General features: G+C 40.5%; 4 protein-coding genes and 1 pseudogene across 6 annotated transcripts in view; 2 read left to right on the plus strand and 3 right to left on the minus strand.

Moving 5' to 3' along the window:
* Positions 1-678, plus strand: part of LOC104719177 (auxilin-related protein 2) — a gene marked incomplete in the record, with an annotated part of 5,621 nt that extends 4,943 nt beyond the window's left edge. The window contains 2 exon segments of the mRNA XM_019234191.1: positions 1-84; positions 283-678. The exon segment at positions 1-84 is cut by the window's left edge and continues 1 nt beyond it. Of these exon segments, the coding sequence (XP_019089736.1) occupies positions 1-84; positions 283-321 (123 nt within the window).
* On the minus strand, positions 1,016-3,345 carry LOC104732400 (GPN-loop GTPase 3). 3 transcript variants are annotated; one of them, XM_010451942.2, is made up of 11 exons: positions 3,301-3,342; positions 2,992-3,078; positions 2,845-2,903; positions 2,632-2,740; positions 2,461-2,542; positions 2,208-2,293; positions 1,937-2,040; positions 1,715-1,845; positions 1,541-1,634; positions 1,393-1,448; positions 1,016-1,315 (listed from the first exon to the last, which is right to left on the minus strand). In XM_010451942.2, exons 3-11 carry the CDS (start codon positions 2,887-2,889, stop codon positions 1,204-1,206), a joined length of 819 nt encoding a protein of 272 aa, XP_010450244.1. In that variant the 5' UTR covers positions 2,890-2,903; positions 2,992-3,078; positions 3,301-3,342; the 3' UTR covers positions 1,016-1,203. The 3 variants fall into 3 exon arrangements, with proteins under 3 accessions (XP_010450244.1, XP_010450243.1, XP_010450242.1); XM_010451941.2 differs by lacking the exon at positions 2,992-3,078 and having other exon boundaries at positions 3,301-3,345; XM_010451940.2 differs by having other exon boundaries at positions 2,845-3,078.
* On the minus strand, positions 3,715-5,124 carry LOC104732401 (40S ribosomal protein S13-2-like). The gene is made up of 5 exons (XM_010451944.2): positions 5,007-5,124; positions 4,815-4,887; positions 4,335-4,473; positions 4,026-4,212; positions 3,715-3,931 (listed from the first exon to the last, which is right to left on the minus strand). Exons 1-5 carry the CDS (start codon positions 5,027-5,029, stop codon positions 3,898-3,900), a joined length of 456 nt encoding a protein of 151 aa, XP_010450246.1. The 5' UTR covers positions 5,030-5,124; the 3' UTR covers positions 3,715-3,897.
* Positions 5,928-7,057, plus strand: LOC104732402 (photosystem I reaction center subunit XI, chloroplastic). The gene is made up of 2 exons (XM_010451945.2): positions 5,928-6,209; positions 6,444-7,057. The coding sequence occupies exons 1-2, from the start codon at positions 6,042-6,044 to the stop codon at positions 6,933-6,935; spliced, it is 660 nt and encodes a 219-aa protein (XP_010450247.1). The 5' UTR covers positions 5,928-6,041; the 3' UTR covers positions 6,936-7,057.
* LOC104733729 lies at positions 7,238-8,525 on the minus strand (annotated as a pseudogene).

The following is an 18,457-nucleotide window of genomic DNA, read 5'->3' on the forward strand; positions in this document are numbered from 1 at the left end:
TGTATACACCCTGACAAAGTTCAACAAAAAGGTGCCAATCTCCAGCAGAAATACATTGCCGAGAAAGTTTTTGACATGCTCAAGGTAAGTGAATTGTGAATCTTTCTGGAACTAAATCCAATAATCCATCACTGCTACTTCAGATGCCACCAGCTACACCAACAAAAGACCTTAACCTAACGAATTACCCAATTAGATTGCTTCTCATTGATAACTGTAAATCACAGATTTCTACATATCTACATTTGCTAGCTTCATCTCTTTTGTTATGGCAATAAACAGGAAGCATGGAACAAGTTTAACTCAGAAGAACTCTTCTAAAAAAACATGGGGTTATGTTTTGAGAGTGTTGTCTGTGTGTCGCCCATACGATGAAGCATGTGCCACTTGTTAAGTATCCAAAAATGGTGTCCAAGTTGGAGCCAGATAGTTGTCAATAGAGTATGTATCTCCAGGATTGATTACCCCATCACTGCATCATTATAGACATTGCAGCAATTGGGCATTCAGTTTTTGTTGTTAATTTTTCCTCGTCATTATCCTTCTTGTGTCCCGTCCTTTAAGAGTACGATGTCAAATGTATTGATGTTGATTATTGTATCAAAACACAATACTTGAGAGCTGTGTATTGTTGTTTCCAAACTATTTATATATATGCATATACATGAATATTCTTTATAGAGGCATGGAGGTGAGTGAGACAGATGATACTAATTTGTCATATGTTGGATTGCATGGAATGAATGGCATGGTTGATTGTTGAACATAAAACTGTTAAAAAGGGTGATTAGATGTCATAAGAACTTGAATGACCGGTTAGGTGTTATATGTTTTTGATCTGGTTTGAGACAAGCATTACGGTTTTACTAAAACTCACTTTCTTTAGATTATGTGCGTGAGCATTGTAGGCTTTCCTCAAAAATGTTGGAGCGCAAGTACGAAGATAGTGAACTCGGCTAAGTTTGTTACACTAATGACCTTAGCCCGACCAATCCTGGCATTAAGGCTCCAACTGGATTTAAAATGCAACTGAATTGATACAGTTTGATTTGAGAAATTCTGACAATTTTGAAAGTCTCTCATTTAAGGCTTTTTATAGTCAGCAGTAAAGTAGCTCTCACAAACTCATTGGTCTCTGACAAGAACAATGAGACCAAAATTGTTTACAATTTCAAGCCAAAAGTCGTAGGAACCGAAAACAACTTATGAATCAGGACCATCGTCACCAAAATCTTCATCCTCATCTTTGATCTTCACATCAGCGTCTTCTCCAAACTGAATACAAACGTCGATTTGGGACAGAACATATTGAATGCTGCCCATAGAAAGCAATGGTGATGTTAATTTTGATTGGATAAAGTTAGAAGAACGAACTGAGAGGAAATAGTTTACCTCCTCTCTTTCCTCAAGTTAAGGGGTATGAAATTCACCATCCCATACTCTCCCACCTAATAACCACAGCCCAAAAATGCAATCAAGAAATCGAATTACTTGTATTTATAGTCAACATTAACAGCAAGAATCCAATCATATACGATACCATCTCAATCAAGGCTTTGTTCAGTTTTGCAAATTGAGGACCCATCCTTTTGTTTAACTCTGCCAGCAATGTGCGAGGCTCCGGATTCAAGTAGCTAAAGTCATGAAAAAACCGAAGCAAATTAGAATACCGAAACTACAACAAACAAAGCAAACGGAAGAATAGGACCCATACTCATCAATGTTGCTTTTATCCTGCAAGAGGTCCATCTTTGAGAGGATGTTGACATGTGGTAATTCAAGCTGGATCATTGCAGCGAGAGATGACATGCAACCACTGATAAACTTGGTTACATCTGTTATGAACTGATCCAACAAAATTTATCTCTTGTCAACACAAAATGGTTCACTATAATAAGAGTAAGTAGTAGAAGGGAAATAAAACTTATATAGACACCTGTGAATCAAGCAGATAAACAACACAGACGTTGAAGTTCTTCTGCTTCAAATGCTCCACAAAGTTCTTGAGTACAGGAACATGTGTAAACAGCTCTATCTGACCTATATTAACAGGACAAAATTTCAAAGAATTTAGAGATAAAACATAGTTTGGGATGCTTCTTATATAACTTCTATCCAGTATTGGTACGCCAACACAAAACAAACGGCTTAAAGAAACTACATACATTAACAAATATCAGAGATAAAACCATTGATCATGTATGTACCTGGACAATCAAATATAAGGTAATCATCGTCCCTGTAGTTCTCCAGTTCTTCATCTACCCAATCATGCAAGCTATCCTCAAGGTATCTACAGATTGTAAGTTATGGCTCTTCCACTGTGAGAGAATACAACACCCAAAACATATCATGTACCGACTCTTTGTTTTCACATATGAAAAGCTAACAATTTTTCAAGACCCGATTGTGCAAAACCAGTAAAATTCTCAAGTAGTCAATGTGACAAGTAAAGGATACTCCATGCAATACATGAGGGCGCCATTAGGACCAAGCTTTAGCTCCTCCATGACATCTTCCAAAGAAACAAGTTCTCTGATATCTGCATTCAATGAAACCAAGAAAGTGAGAAGCCACTCAAAACTACCCCCAAGGAAGGGAATTCAAAAAGAGGAAACTTCACTGACTCACCCATAGCCACAGGATAATTGAAGATTTCCGCAGCAGGATCAAGGTTAACAACATTCATTGTTCGACCGATAGTTTCGCAATGTTCATACAAAGAGGAGCAATAAGTTGACTGATAGATCCAAAACACAGAACAAAAACAGTTCAGTCAAATCTAAGCGATGAAACTAGTTTACAGAACTAACTTGACATAGACAATATAATAATATATATAACCTTTCCACTGCCTGCTGGACCGATGACAAGCTGAGCGTAACCCATTGTAGCGAGCAAACCTCCACAAAAAACACTCTTCAAATTGAACAAATAGAGTGAAAGATTCTAAAAGATGCAAAGATTGCAACAGTTATATAAGCAATGCACCAGACAGCTAAACCAAACAACACTCTCAAAACGTCACAGGAACCCATAAACCAGAAGAAGCCAGAAGCAATAGACACATTTCAATACCTGAAACAAGGCAAAAAGATCAAAACTTTAACTCCCATATACACGATTTTAGCTAGGGTTTTGAAAGACCCACTTAAACCCAAAACGAATTGATGAAATAGATAACCTAAAAAAAAAATTAAATTTTAGAGAGAAATTGAAGAAATAAAAAGCAGCCCACACAATTTTTGCGAGATTGAAACGAAACCCAGAAAGGTGCAAAGATGATTTATATGACTTCACCTTTGACGCGTCTTCGTTTTTTCTTTTGCTCTCAAAACCTAAACCACAAGCAAAAGAAGAAGAAGAGAAGTTTCAAGACCTTCCCCTTTTTTTTTTTTTTTTTTTTTTTTTTTTTTTNTGGTTTGTTGCGTTTTATAGACCTCTTTTTTCGTTTAGGGTTCTTATTAATGGTTTTATTTTTGTTAAAAGAAAGAAATATATTTTTTTGGCCAAAAAAAAATAAAATTATGCTGTTAAATAAGACTTTTTATTTATTATTATTTTTATTTCTTTGAAATAGTAAAATGACTTTGTGCATTTGACCACACAAAATTAAAGCAACGTCTCCACAACGTGTCTCACGTGTATCCAAAAATTACATAAAAAGCCAATTTCCATTTGCAAAAACAAATTTATCTTTCACAATCCATGCTATTAAACACTAAAATGTGTGAGAATCTTTTAATTAATGAAGTATGGTTTCTGCGTACAAAAAAAAAAAAAAGAATTCCAAAACAAAATCTCATTGTAAGTAACTTGAACAAAGTTGGAAATAAAGATCCATATGAAAATGGTTGTTCTCCAAGGACCTAAACAAATGCTATGGTATTGCGCTTCTTAAGCCACAAGTGTGCTTGCGGTAGTAGACTCGCTGCAAAAGCAAGAACAAGAAGTAGGAACAATATTCATAAGTAATATGATCAATCATCGAGATCTTTAAGAAAACTCTTTGTAAAAGTACTTACTACTTCCAGACGGGAGGGAGCTTCTTGGTCTTCTTGTAATAACGAGCAAGACGGTGGATTCTGCTCTCTACAAGAATCAGTCTAAACTTAGAATCCTTATCTTTCCTGTTCCTCTCAAGATGCTTGCGGATAGCAACTGCTTTCTTGATAAGGTGATACAGATCCTCAGGAATCTCGGGAGCAAGACCTTAAATCAAAGTTACAAGAAGTCTTTTAGTTTGCTTTGCTTGAATGTTTTAGTCTGTAGCAAACAGACACTAAAAGAAGACTCCAAACAGGATGATAAAAAAAAAAAAAAAGAAAGGTTACCATGAGCTTTGAGGATTCTAAGAATCTTGCTTCCGGTAACACTTTTCACTTGTGGGATTCCGTGAGAGTCACGAAGAATGACACCGATCTGAGATGGTGTCAAACCTTTCTTTGCAAACTTACAAATGGACTCATCAACCTATATGGTTCCATCAACACAAACATCAAATACATTAATCTTACAGCCGCATCATGTAACTGAGAGACCAGCACCAACAGATTAAATCAATACATCAACACAAACATCATGATCAATTAGACTAAACATGTTACTCCCAAGGAGAGAGACAAGCAAACACATGAAATCTCCAAAAGGAACCTTACCCAATGATTGATAAAAGAGCTTCTCCAAGATTACAATACTTTGTTCTCACATACTAAATGAAAATGATTCTCAACTCGTCACCTAAACTATGATTAAGGCCTATGCTCGGTGCCAAACAAATCAAAATCTAAAATCTAAATAAGAATCTTGCTTACATCTTGAGATGTTATCTTGACCCAAGCCGGTGGTGTACGCTTATACGGCAAAGCAGATGCTGAGATACCCTTACTACACAGCACAAAAACAGATACGGAGTTATAAGAGAACTTAGTTGTAATTCAAATTAAAAATTCCCAATCAGATAAGAAGAAGAAGAAGAAGAAGAAGAAGAAGAAGAAGAAACGAACCCTCTACTGTGCATACGACCCATGGCGGCGACGGTGAACGGAGCTTCTCTTCTCTGAGATCCTTCTTCCTCCGGCTAAGACTGCGCTTTCGAAAATCCAAAACCCTAATTTGCTTTCTTCTATGTTTTTAGTTCCAAAAACCCTTATAGGCCTTTTCTATAGGCCCATTATAAGACAAAAGCCTGAAATAAACGGAGGATTAGATGACGTCGTTTTAGATTACTTATATTTTTATTTTGCTCTAATTGTTTACTAGATTTATAGATTGAGAGTTTTTACATTTGAAGAAGAGTTTCTATGGTCCAGATGTTGTAAGTGTATGTGTTTGATATAAAAATATAAAATTATTGTCATAATTCTTTCTTTTAACGATGATTGTTTCTATCCAATTTAGCACATAATAATTCAAAAATTAAAATCTATAAATCTTTCATTTTAAAAGAAAAACATGTTTTACTAGTCCGGATTCATGTTCCATATCGCAGAGAAAATGAAAGAAGAAAACAAAGACATGCGAATCTGGATGAATTTCAAACTATTTATTTATTTATTTATTTATTTGAGGCATTAATTTTTTCTTTTTTGAGTCATTCATTTTTTATTGGTAACCAAATTATAAGCGGTTGAATCTCCAATGGCCTTATTTGAGTACCAAAAAAAAGTTTTTTTTTTTTTTTTGATATATTATTTAGTTTTAAATAAGGTTATTTAAAAATTAATGTTAAAATCATCTTCTACAAAGATATATATTAATTAAAGACATATTTTTCACAAAGGTATTAAAAAATAATTAATTTAAAAAAAAAAAAATGTTGGGGGCGAAGTGGATAAGATAACATCCAATGAGACTCAGATACATCAAACACATAGACGCTTAAGAGCCACAACAATCTCAAGAACCAGATCCTCTGTCCTGCCACATCAGCAAACGCAATCTCAAGTTTCGTAGATTGCTTATTTCTTCATCACAAACTGATCTCACACTCGATTTTATTTTATTTTCATAAGAAGAAGAACACAACTAAGACAAAACCAATGGCAGCGAGTGCATCTCCAATGGCCAGCCAGCTAAGGAGCAGCTTCTCCTCCACTTCTCTAGCGAAGCGCCTCGCCGTTCCGAAGGGCATCTCCGGGGCTCCTTTCGGTGTTTCTCCGACCAAAAGAGTCTCTTCCTTCACCGTCCGAGCTGTTAAATCCGACAAGGTATATTTTTTATTAATCATCGGACACAAAGTGTGAATTAACTCATGTGACAAACAATAGTACCACTAGTTTCGTAGATTGGCCATATTCTAGTTTATGTTTTGTTATTATCTATAAAAGTCTTTGATGATTCTATAGAACCTCTTCCATGGGCACTTATAGGAGTTAAAAAGAATAACATATGCAATGGTGATTTATGTATAGTGGTCTAACAACTAGTATACAAATTGGCAGCCAACGTTCCAAGTGGTTCAACCAATCAATGGTGATCCGTTCATCGGAAGCTTGGAAACTCCCGTGACATCTAGTCCCTTGATCGCGTGGTACCTTTCCAACCTCCCTGGCTACCGCACTGCTGTCAACCCGCTCCTCCGTGGTGTCGAAGTGGGTCTAGCCCATGGTTTCTTCTTAGTGGGTCCATTCGTCAAGGCTGGTCCATTAAGGAACACAGTTTACGCTGGCCAGGCCGGCTCTTTAGCCGCGGCTGGGCTTGTCATCATCCTCAGCATGTGCCTCACCATCTACGGAATCTCTTCTTTCAAGGAAGGAGAGCCGTCGATCGCACCGAGTTTGACTTTGACCGGGCGGAAGAAGCAGCCTGACCAGCTTCAAACGGCTGAGGGATGGGCTAAGTTCACAGGAGGGTTCTTCTTCGGAGGGATCTCTGGGGTGACTTGGGCTTACTTCCTTCTTTACGTTCTTGACCTTCCTTACTTCGTCAAGTGAATGTAGATCAAAATATGAGTGTACCCTTCAACTCTCTTGCATCATTGTTTTTACTCTTGTCTTGATCAAGAACCTTGAAACTCAGGAATATTATTAATGTATATTACTCTTTCTTCATCTTATTGACATTAATTTATATTTGCCTAACTGCCTTGAAAATGCTCTAAATCAACTTCATGATATCTTGATGATACTAAACACATCTCGATCAAACATGTATAATCCATAATTGTAAATGATATAATTCATTATTTAAACATGGATAATGAAATAAAAACAGTTATTATTCGTACTAGCAACACTCTTGTTCGACAACATATAAAAGAAACTATGAGAAATAGGAAGATAAGCACCATCTCCAACCAACCATACTTCTGAGCCATTTTGTAAACTAAAGACTGTTGTCATTTTTGAACTGAACCCGTGACATGAGTGGAAGAGAAATGCCCTCTACAAAACTTGATAGTCTTAAAGCAACCCTTTTACACCAACGAGCATCCTTGAAAAGTATTGTCGAGGAAGCAGTCAGATGTTCAAACACTTGGACCACAATACCGCTTCGCATATGGTAGATGCGAATACCGTTATTGTAATAATCATAGCATAGACTAATAATCTCTTTGTATCTACGAAATTGATCGGTACTAAAATAGATGCAATTTTTCATAACTTCCCTCTCAACCGTCAATCCAAGATCTAAAATCAATGTTTCTCTCTTTAGAGACTTGATCATTTGCCATTTTGACGATTTGGGATCCATCTTGTAGACGGTCGTCGTAGGAAATCGTTTCACTTGATCTACAATAATCAAAACTTCTCCAGACAAAGTCACAGCGAGCTTGTAATGACACTTTCCAACGAAGGGATAATCATCGTACGGCATAAATCGAAAAGTTGCACATTCCACTGGAGATAATTACCGGAGAAATCAAAAACAATGACCCTTCGAGTAACACTAGCTAAGAAGGTAAAGCTTGCCTTCTTTAAACACCATATCGATGCAGCCTCGATTCTTTAAAGGTTGAAACGCTTTCCAGCTATTGTTGTCATTATCTCCTTTCTTGTGATATGCAAAAAGGCTACCAATATTCCAAACAACCAAGTAATCTTTGCTTTCTTCATCTACCCACAAAACCGCATTGCATATTCCAATATCGCTGACATCCGTTGGTTCTAGAGACGGAAGAGGGATCCTCACACGAGTAAACAGATTCATAAGATGAAACTCAAATCTATGGTCTGGCATAAGGAACCAACTACCAGAACTGGCCAAACAACGACTCCTAGATAAATCAAATCCGAGATCTCTTACTATGTAAGTTTTCTTTTCGTGAGGATCGTACAACTTACATGAATCGTTGTTGCTTTCCACATGTTCTCTTGGAAAGAGGATGATCCATGGAGACATGGAGTTGTTGGGTTTGTTACACTGATGCATGACTTCGAAGCCGAGTACCATCCTGAAGAAATGCATTTGGCTCGATGAAATTCATCAAAGCTCAAGCGCTCCAAGATCGATCTAATCAGGTCCAGGATAAGGATCGGCTGGTTTGAATCGTCTTTGCATGTCATTTCCTTGGAATCGCTCATCTCCTTCTTATGTGTCAATAGTGATAGCCAAGTAAAATCCCTAGTTACATAATAAGACCATCTCCATCGGGTGAGACTCTCCATTTTAGAACCCTAGTTACATAACGAGGATGCTTCCCTTTTGTGTTTTGTCTATTCATAATCAACAATTAGTGTATTATCCAATAACATTTCTAGTTACATTTTGACAGGTAAATAAAAATAATCTGTTTTGCTTTATTGATATTTGATAATTTCTTTTGTATTTTGTATTAGCATTCATTATAATGATTACACTTTTTTTTTTGGCAAAAACAATTTTCATTAAAATGAAAGAGTTATTACAAAAGCATATACAGTTTTTTGAGAACCGATAAAAAAATGAGTGAGGTCACTTGGCTATCACTTGGCCGGACAAACCGCGGACAGGTCCGGGAGAGTGTCACGAAGAGGTAGACAGCCGTAGTCCAGTCGAGGTTCCACTAACGAATTAGGTTCTTCGATCAGTTCACTAGCCGTCACCTACCCGCTACACCTACACCTCCGGCTTTGCAACCTTTGGTGCATGCACGGTGTTGTGCTGGTCCGGACTAGACCATGTACTTTTCCACTTGTCCGTATATATAGAAAATATCTCGATTTACTTTCAAAACAAGAATACAAAGTAAAACAGTTTGATACATTTTGAAGAAATGCATGTCAAGGAAAACAAGAAGTTTCATTCAAACAATCATACAGCACAAAACATCCTATCCGGTTTTCCTAGTTGCCAACCTCTACCCACTTACTTTCCCTGCAAGAAAACAGTCCAAGGAGAGGAGTGAGTAATCCACGATTACTCAGTGAGTTGGGAGACTCTCTAAAATTCAAACTTCTCAAACCAACTACCCCCAAACATCTACCCACAACCACAATCAGAATCGCACTATGCGGAAGCGATTAGCAAGCAAGTAAGCAAACAAGCAAACAAGCAATCAAGCAATCAAGCAATCAAGCAATCAAGCAATCAAGCAATCAAGTAATCAAACAATCAAGCAATCAAGCAATCAAGAACTAGAAATGACCCAACATGACACTTCTAGACTCATAGCCACCATAGGCTATCTCAACACAACTGCCAAAACTCATAGGAATGAAAGTACTAGTGATGCTACCACCCTTGGTACACACTAAACTTCCTCTCACACACGCAACCTAGGGCCCTAATGACCTTCTGTCCCATCTCCCCATACCACACCGCATTGAAACCACAAAAGCTACCAACCGGATCACACACACTTTCATCATCATGCATAAGATCGGTCTCGTCTCTCACTAGACGCCGATTTGTCCAGCCACGAGACCTCACTGGTTAACTCGCTGAAACACCACATTTCTCGGGGACAGAAGTCGATTGCTAGTCCACCATGACACATGAGAACTAGCTAGACAAGTACTTATTCTAAGTTTACCGACACAAAGAATCAAGTACTTAATTAACAAATAATTTCCAAGCAAGAAATCAAGCAACTCATGCAAGAAATAAGCAAGGAAAAATCACCCAAAAATTCTGAACATGCAAGAAATAAAATTCAAGCATTTAAGACCACATCCACATGCATGCAACTCAAACAACTCTCAAGGAAAAATTAAGAACCCTTTCTTAAATATTTTTCCTTGACATGCAAGTGATTCAACCCCAATTTTCTCCAAATTCTATCATGCATGCTACTAAAAAAAAATTCTCAAATTATGCAATTAATTATTGCAAATTTCACCCATCTCACCACATAAATTTTTCTACCCATCCGGTTGAGAAATAATTCACAAAAGATGCATGCATGATTATCCATTTCGGATCTGACCTTACATGCAACCGATTTACTCAATTCTTTATGCATGCATGATCTTTTAACCCCAAACAAGACTAGATGCCACACTCCATGTATGCATGTTAGTCTCTTCCCCATATCTCAACTTGTTGCCATGTAGATCTAAAAGATAAACATGCAACACTCAAGAAAACAAGAGAGTCACATGAGCCCCCAAGCTCATGTACTTCTCTAGACTCACACCAAGAGTAAAACTCAACAAATCTAGGGTCTCATCCTCAACTCACAGTGATTTAGGCCGATGATTGACTGAGTCGAGCTCCACCTCCACACCGCAAATCCGACAGCGCTTCGCCTCCTCTTCCTCCTCTAGCTCCGCCGAGCTTCTTCCTCTTCCTCCCTTGGAAGTCTCTTGATTTTCTTCAAGAAATTTGCAAGAGTTTTGTGTTTGAGAGAGGCTTTGTCGAAAATGAGAGACCAAAGAGGCTTTTTATAAGCCCTTGGTCGAGTTCTCTGTCTAGGCAAGTGGCAGAAATTCTACATGCAGAGCACTTCCAGTCTCACTCACCCGCGAGTACATCTCACTCTCTGGCGAGAGAGCTTGTGATGGTGACACGTGGCGTTTCTCAGCCCTCTGAGAGACCTTTCCACTTCCTCCATCCTTCCCACGTCTCTCTTGCGTCCCAAGCTCCCGCGCTTGTCTGCAAATTCACATTTTTTTTATGTCCAAAGTTATTTTTCTTCGTCAGCCTTCGATTCTCTCATCCAAGACTTCGACTTTCTTCGTCAGTTCTCGATCCTCTCGTCCGAGATTGACTTTTCTCGTACGTCCCCGGACCTCCCGTCCGTGACATACACGTTTCACGGCCGTCCCCGGACCTCCCGTCCGTGACGTCTTTTCCTTGCCATTCTTCCACGGCCATTTTTCTTTTGGTCTTTTCCATCAACCTCGACCATCCCTTGTCCAATTCACCGGGAACTCTAACGATTCCTGACCCTTCCCCAGTCTTGGTTCATCTGTCAACTTGATGACTTCTCTCGCAAGTCTCTTAGTCTTTCCTCGAGTGTTTCTTGTCTCCGTTTCCTCGAGGTTCCTCCTCGTCTTTGGACACGTTTCTTCGTCGGGTCCATATTTCTAGTTACAAGTCATTACAAGAGCTCCACCGGGAGATCCACCAGACACTCCTGGGATATGCGTAAGGAAGGTGACGGGGAGTCTGAGTGGAGGTAGACTTTCCCCGGAGGGGATATTACCGGATGATTACGTGACGGAGTGGTTACGTGTAGAGTTTTCTGACGGTAAACATGGAGAACCGGTGATTACTATTCAGAATGATGTGTTGGAGGCTATGAATGGGCTGTGGAAGCATTGTATGATTGTGAAAGTGCTTGGTCGGAATGTCCCACTTCCAGTCTTGAACAGGAAGTTGCGGGAGTTATGGAAACCTCAAGGGTCGATGACTATTCTGGATCTTCCACAACAGTTTTTTATGATTCGTTTTGAGGTTGAAGAAGAGTATTTGGCAGCGGTTACAGGGGGTCCATGGAAAGCGTTTGGCAGCTACCTCATGGTGCAAGCGTGGTCACCGAACTTTGATCCACTTATGGATGAGATTGTTACCACCCCAGTTTGGATCAGGTTGTCTCATATTTCGTTTAATCTGTACCATAGAGCTATCTTGTTGGAAATAGCTGGCAGCCTTGGGAGACCGATTAAGATCGACCCAATGTTGAGAGAGCATGCTTTGCTTGTATATGTGTGGAGGTTGATTTGCGGAATCCACTGAAGGGATCAGTAGTCATTAACGGTGCACGGTACTATGTTATGTACAAAGGTTTGAACAATATTTGCTCTGGTTGTGGAGTGTACGTACATTTGGTTCATGGTTGTCCACTGAGGGAACCGGTAAAGGAAGTGGTGGAGGCTTCCGCGCCGGTAGAGAGGAGGTCCGGTGGGGGGGACAAGGATGAGGAGGGTTTAACGGTGGTGCGTAGACCAAGAAATAGATCGGACAAGCAACCTCAGCAGGTTTCCTTTTCGACGGGTCGATCGGGAGAGAATTTGGGCCAAAACCTTAGGGAGATCTCGACAGTTAAGGAAACTGCGGAGATTACGGTGTCAAACAGCTTTTCCGGATTGGGGGAAGATATATCTTCATTGCCAGCAAGGGAAGTATGAGATTCTCGGGGAGCAAATAAGGAGAATGAATTGGTTGGGCTTCCGAACAAGAATGGAAAGAATATATTTAACGTGAAGAAAGGGGAACTCAATATGGCAGCAATTAAGGAAGGAAATGGCGCGAGAGGGGGTTTGAAAGAGAAGCGGGTCGGATACAAAAAATGTGGGGTTGTGAATGGGCCAAGGCCCAAGTCGAATAACAAATCCACCAGAGGGTTAGTTTTTGGCCCAGTCCAGGAGGAGCTTAATTGGTCCACATCAGGTAAACGTCTCAGAGTCGAGAGAGACGGTACTCGAAGGGAAGATGGTAATCTTGCGATACAGAGTGGTGATGGTTCAGACGATTCGAACATCGGTGCGACATCGGCGGGATTGGAGGTTCCGGGTTCGGTTCGCCAGGAGTTGGGTCCAAATCCGATTCAAAGGGATCCTGCAGACCAAGTGGCTTTGTCGGATGGCGGTATGGAGCTGGTGGTTGCCTAACAGTTGGCCCCGGTTGTTCGATCGTTTTTGGTTGTGGTCGTGATGATGAATTTACTAATGTGGAACTGTGGGGGGCAAATAAACCTAACTTTCGAAGGTCTATCCGTTATATGCTGAAACGGTTTCATACTGACATCTTAGCTCTGTTCGAGACCCATGCTAGCGGAGATAGAGCCGGGACAATTTGTCGGAGTTTGGGCTTTGAGAATTCATTTCGGGTAGATGCAGTAGGCCAAAGTGGTGGGTTGTTGCTACTTTGGAGATCGAGTGTTTGGGAGGTGAAGATTGTGGAAGCGACAGACCAATACGTCTACTCAACAGTGGGAAAGGAAGATGATATCTTGCACTTAGTGGTGGTGTATGCAGCTCCGACGGTTAGCCAGAGAAGTGGGCTCTGGGAGAAACTGCAGGATATGCTCCATGGGATTGTGGGTCCGGTTATGGTGGGTGGTGACTTTAACACAATTCTCCGTTTGGATGAGAGGACTGGTGGTAATGGGCGGTTGTGAATGGACTCACTAGCATTTGGGGAATGGGTGAAGGCAACTTCCCTTATTGATATGGGGTTTAAGGGGAGCAAGTTTACATGGAGAAGAGGGTGTGTGGAGAGTACATATGTGGCTAAACGGCTAGACCGCATTTTTTGCAACGCACATGCGAGACTCAAATGGCAGGAGGCTTCGGTGTCACATCTCCCCTTCCTTGCTTCAGACCATGCTCTACTGTACATCCAGTTATGTCCTGCGGTGGAGGTAGATCCGAGAAGGAGACCGTTTCGTTTTGAAGCAGCTTGGCTGCAACACGAGAGCTTCAAAGAGATGTTGGCAAATTCTAAGGATAGTCAAATCTCTACTCCGCAGGCTCTGCTTAAACTGCAGAAGAAGCTAAAGTGTTGGAATAAAGAGGTTTTTGGAGATGTTCATAAACGTAAGGAGGAGTTGGCGAGGGAGATCAAACGGGTTCAAGAGCTGTTAGATACTCATCAGAACGATAGTCTACTACAACAGGAGGTAGAGCTTCTTAAAGAGTTTGATGTGGTTTTAGAGCAAGAAGAAACTATTTGGTTTCAGAAATCTTGCGAGAAATGGTTTGATCGAAATACCATCTTTTTCAATACTTCGACCATTATTCGGAGGAGAAGAAACCGCATTGAAATGTTGAAAGATGAAGAGGGTCGATGGGTTACGGATGCGAAAGCACTTGAGCAGCTGGCTCTGGAGTACTACCAGAGGTTATACTCCATGGATGATGTTGACTTGGTTGTCGATCAGTTGTCCGGAGATGGCTTTGTTCGCTTATGTCAGGAGGAAGTGGCGGGCTTGGAGAAATCCTTTGTTGAGCAGGAGGTCGATGAGGCTCTTTATAGTATGGGGAAGTTTAAGGCTCCTGGTCCGGACGGCTTTCAGCCGGTATTCTATCAACAATGCTGGGACACGGTTGGCAGCTCAGTGAAGAAGCTTGCTCTGGAGTTTTTTTGTAACAGGTCAACTTCCTGAAGGTCTCAACGATGCACTTGTCGTCTTGATCCCTAAGGTTGACAAACCGGAGAGGATAATGCAGTTTAGACCAATTAGTCTATGCAATGTGCTCTTCAAGGTCATCATGAAGGTTATGGTGCTACGTTTGAAGAGGGTGATGCCTAAGTTAATTGGTCCGGCTCAATCAAGTTTTATTCCAGGGCGGTTGAGCACTGACAATATGGTAGTGGTCCAGGAGGCGGGAGTACACTCCATGAGACGCAAGATGGGTCGTAAGGGGTGGATGTTGATAAAGCTGGATTTGGAGAAGGCTTATGACAGGATCAGATGGGATTTCTTGGCAGATACACTCAAAGCGGCTTGATTTTCATACAGATGGGTTAATTGGATCATGTCTTGTGCCACTTGACCAGCAATGAATCTTTTGTGGAATGGAGAGAAGTCGGACTCTTCCAAACCATTGCGGGGGCTTCGACAGGGAGATCCCTTGTCTCCATACTTGTTTTTCCTCTGTCTGGAGATTATGTGTCATCTTATTGACGGGTCTATTAATGCAGGGGAGTGGTAACCAATTTCTCTTTCTCGTGGGGGTCCTAAACTTTCCCACATTTGTTTTGCTGATGGTCTAATCCTGTTTGCTGAAGCATCTGTTACACAAATTTGGGTGATAAGGAAAGTGCTTGAGAGGTTTTGTATTGCGTCAGGACAAAAGGTTAGCTTGGAGAAATCAAAGATTTATTTTTCTAAGAATGTGAGTCGAGACTTGGAGAAATTGATCAGTGATGAAAGTGGTATCAAGGCGACAAAGGATTTGGGGAAGTATCTTGGGATGCCAGTCCTACATAAACGGCTAAACAAAGAGACGTTTGGCGACATACTCGCGAGGGTACCATTTCATTACCAAAGTCGACTCTGGACAGTTTGGATAAAGTGTCAAGATCCTTCTTGTAGGGTAACACTGCAGAAAAGAAACGACAACATCTTGTCTGCTGGGATCGGGTTTGTCGTCCTAAGAGTGATGGAGGGTTGGGGGTAAAATCATCGCAGAATATGAACAAAGCGCTTCTCGCCAAGTAGGGTTGGCGTCTAATTCATGATCGCTCTAGTCTTTGGTCTCAGGTGCTCTGGAGTTAATACAAAGTGAAGGAGATACATGACTGCTCTTGGTTGGTACCTAAGAGTAATTGGTCATCAACATGGAGGAGTGTGAGCATTGGCCTAAGAGAGGTGGTGGTACCAAATCTTAGATGGGTCATTGGTGATGGAAGTCAGATCAGATTCTGGGCTGATAAATGGTTATCGGATACTGCCTTAACAACCGTGAGTAAGGTGACTTTACTAGTGGGAGCAGAGTTACTCAAGGTTAGTGATCTTTGGCAGACTGGTAGGGGTTGGCGGTTGGACCAGATTGAACCATATGTTGCCGTAGAGAATGTCTTACAGCTGGGAGCGGTGGTTGTTGATAATGTGACAGGCGCCAGGGATCGTGTATCATGGGGTGGCCATCATGATGGAAATTTTTCAGTAAAATTTGCGTACGCCTTGCTGACACGGGATACCAGCCCAAGACCGGATCTTAGTAGCTTTTTTCACGTGTGTGGCGAGTGCATGTTCCAGAGAGGGTCCGAGTGTTCTTATGGTTAGGTATTAGCCAGGTGCTTATGACAAATAAAGAAAGACACCGACGGCATCTATGTGATTATGGGATTTGTACAGTCTGCAAGGGAGGAGAAGAAACCATTATCCATATTTTGCGTGACTGTCCAGCCATGTCAGGGGTTTAGAGCCGGTTATTGTTACCTAGGAGAAGGAGGGTTTTCTTTGAGCAGTCGTTAATTGAGTGGTTGTATGGTAATCTAGGGGAGACTGAGATGATAGGTGAGAGCTCTTGGTCTACGTTGTTTGCTCTTACGGTTGGTAGGGGTGGAAATGGCGCTGTGGCATTTTTTTTGGATCCAATGGCAAGTGTTGAGACCGGCTGCAATTTCTCAAAGACTTGGCGAGAGAAGTTTCACTTGCTTATAAGAAGATGGAGACTCAACAGAGTGACCGAGGGGTAAGGGTAGAGAGGTTGATAGGTTGGAAGCGACCTACTGAAGGGTGGGTGAAACTCAATACTGATGGTGCGTCTAGAGGGAATCCTAGGCTTGCTACTGCGGGGGGAGTACTACGGGGAGAGACTGGGCAATGGGTTGGGGGATTTGTTGTTAACATTGGGATTTTTTCTTCGCCTTTAGCTGAATTATGGGGAGTGTATTACGGTTTATATATTGCTTGGGAGCGGCGGGTACCGCGAGTGGAACTTGAGCTGGATTCGGAGATGGTGGTCGACTTTCTTAAGACAGGGATCAATGATGCTCATCCATTGTCTTTTCTGGTACGCCTGTGCCATGGCTTTTTATCAAGGGACTGGATAGTCCGTATATCGCACATACATAGGGAAGCTAATCGTCTTGCAGACGGATTAGTAAACTATGTTTTTTCTTTATATTTCGGTTTTCATTTGTTTGAGTCTGTTCCAGATTGTGTCAAGCCTTGTTTGCTTGAGGATGCTGGTGGAACTATGTTCCCAAGACAATTTAGATTGTAATTTTATATGTTTTGAATAAAGTTAGGGATGCTAACCTCCATGTTCCTACCAAAAAAAAAAACATAAACAGAATTATTGTGCCACAGTTATTATATACGCAAATGTATGCGCCATACACTAAAAAAATAAAGCATAAGGAAGTTTGACGATGCTTTTCTTAGAGTAGTCTCATTCACTAACCGATCAAAAAATCCGTTATTTTCCAACTTCATATTTGATTTTTCTTTGTTACGAATTGTACGCAGCAACTTGTGGATGAAACTTTTTTCACAAAACGTAGCGTTAAACCCGATGTGCCCAACTCTAATTCTGAAATGTAGACATTGTGGCACCAAAACTTCTGTAACACGGTCTGTCTGAAATATATCAACGTCTTTGTTATTCTCTTCAACAAGACCACATATATGTTATCGTATCATGCAAAGTACCCGATCCTCTCTTGGCAATAGGTTCCCATCTAATAATCACCAATGCATTTCTCATCCACCAAAAATTTGCTCAATACCAATCAAATCTTGTCTCCAATATATAACCAAAACCACATAATAACTCGACATCTCAATCCAACATGAGCCAAATTGGTGCAGCCTTAAATCCATATCACAAACAATATGATCATGAATGGGAGCAACAATTTGGTCCGATTGGGGAAGTGCAATCACATCATCAAATCCAAGATTAAGATATCTAGTTTTGATTTTCAACCACGTCTTCCTAATACTAAAAGAAATAAGCAACAAAGGGAAGAGAATAATAACACCGATGTAGAGACTTTTTAATCTCTTTGAACATGGAACTGAGATGTCAATCTCCGATACGGGCATAAGAAGACTTCCGTATGGATGAGTAGTCCATAGTCGTATTCCACCATCTTCGATTTGTAGGGACGGTAACAAGTCTTCAAAACCTCCCGGACGTAGCAAACCGACGGTCGGAAATGGATGGGCTCACGGGTCTAGTGAGAGGACGTGAGGCCTATTAAAAAAGGTGGATCCATAGACTGGGATTGGACATGGGCCCACTAAGAGGTGGCGATCAGAGCGTTACAGATACGAAATGCACTAAAAAGTAAAAATAATGAAAAAAATACACTAGCTTTTACCCAACCAAAAAAAAGCACACTTAGTTTAGCTTGAGTAATACACTTTTTCATCTATAATTATATCACATAGATATGATATGCACTAAAGTTCAAATAAAAAGACACAAGACACTGTCTTTTTCCACAAAAATACACTTCCATTTATAAAAGCACATTTATATTAACAAACATTTTTATTAATAATTGTATCACATAGATTTGAAATCATTAAATATAAATAAAACGACAAAAGACATTATCTTTTTCCAAAAAAAAAAAGTGCACTATTGCAAAACATTAGTCCATATCTACATACCCTCTATATATATCT

The sequence above is a fragment of the Camelina sativa genome, chromosome 12, assembly GCF_000633955.1.
Source record: "Camelina sativa cultivar DH55 chromosome 12, Cs, whole genome shotgun sequence".
In the NCBI taxonomy this organism is placed as follows: Eukaryota; Viridiplantae; Streptophyta; class Magnoliopsida; order Brassicales; family Brassicaceae; genus Camelina; species Camelina sativa.

What these genes read in the sequence shown, in the direction of transcription:
- LOC104732400 (XM_010451941.2), bottom strand. Translation starts at nt 2,889, where the DNA reads ATGGGTTACGCTCAGCTTGTCATCGGTCCAGCAGGCAGTGGAAAG. An exon ending in GTCCAGCAGGCAGTGGAAAG is followed by an intron (nt 2,741 to 2,844) that starts GTTATATATATT and finishes TGGATCTATCAG; the next exon opens with TCAACTTATTGCTCCTCTTT. An exon ending in TTTATCTGCTTGATTCACAG is followed by an intron (nt 1,846 to 1,936) that starts GTGTCTATATAA and finishes TTGTTGGATCAG; the next exon opens with TTCATAACAGATGTAACCAA.
- LOC104732401 (XM_010451944.2), bottom strand. Translation starts at nt 5,029, where the DNA reads ATGGGTCGTATGCACAGTAGAGG. An exon ending in TAGAATCCTCAAAGCTCATG is followed by an intron (nt 4,213 to 4,334) that starts GTAACCTTTCTT and finishes CTTTGATTTAAG; the next exon opens with GTCTTGCTCCCGAGATTCCT. An exon ending in CTCCCTCCCGTCTGGAAGTA is followed by an intron (nt 3,932 to 4,025) that starts GTAAGTACTTTT and finishes TTGCTTTTGCAG; the next exon opens with CGAGTCTACTACCGCAAGCA.
- LOC104732402 (XM_010451945.2), top strand. Translation starts at nt 6,042, where the DNA reads ATGGCAGCGAGTGCATCTCCAATGGCCAGCCAGCTAAGGAGCAGCTTC. An exon ending in GAGCTGTTAAATCCGACAAG is followed by an intron (nt 6,210 to 6,443) that starts GTATATTTTTTA and finishes ACAAATTGGCAG; the next exon opens with CCAACGTTCCAAGTGGTTCA.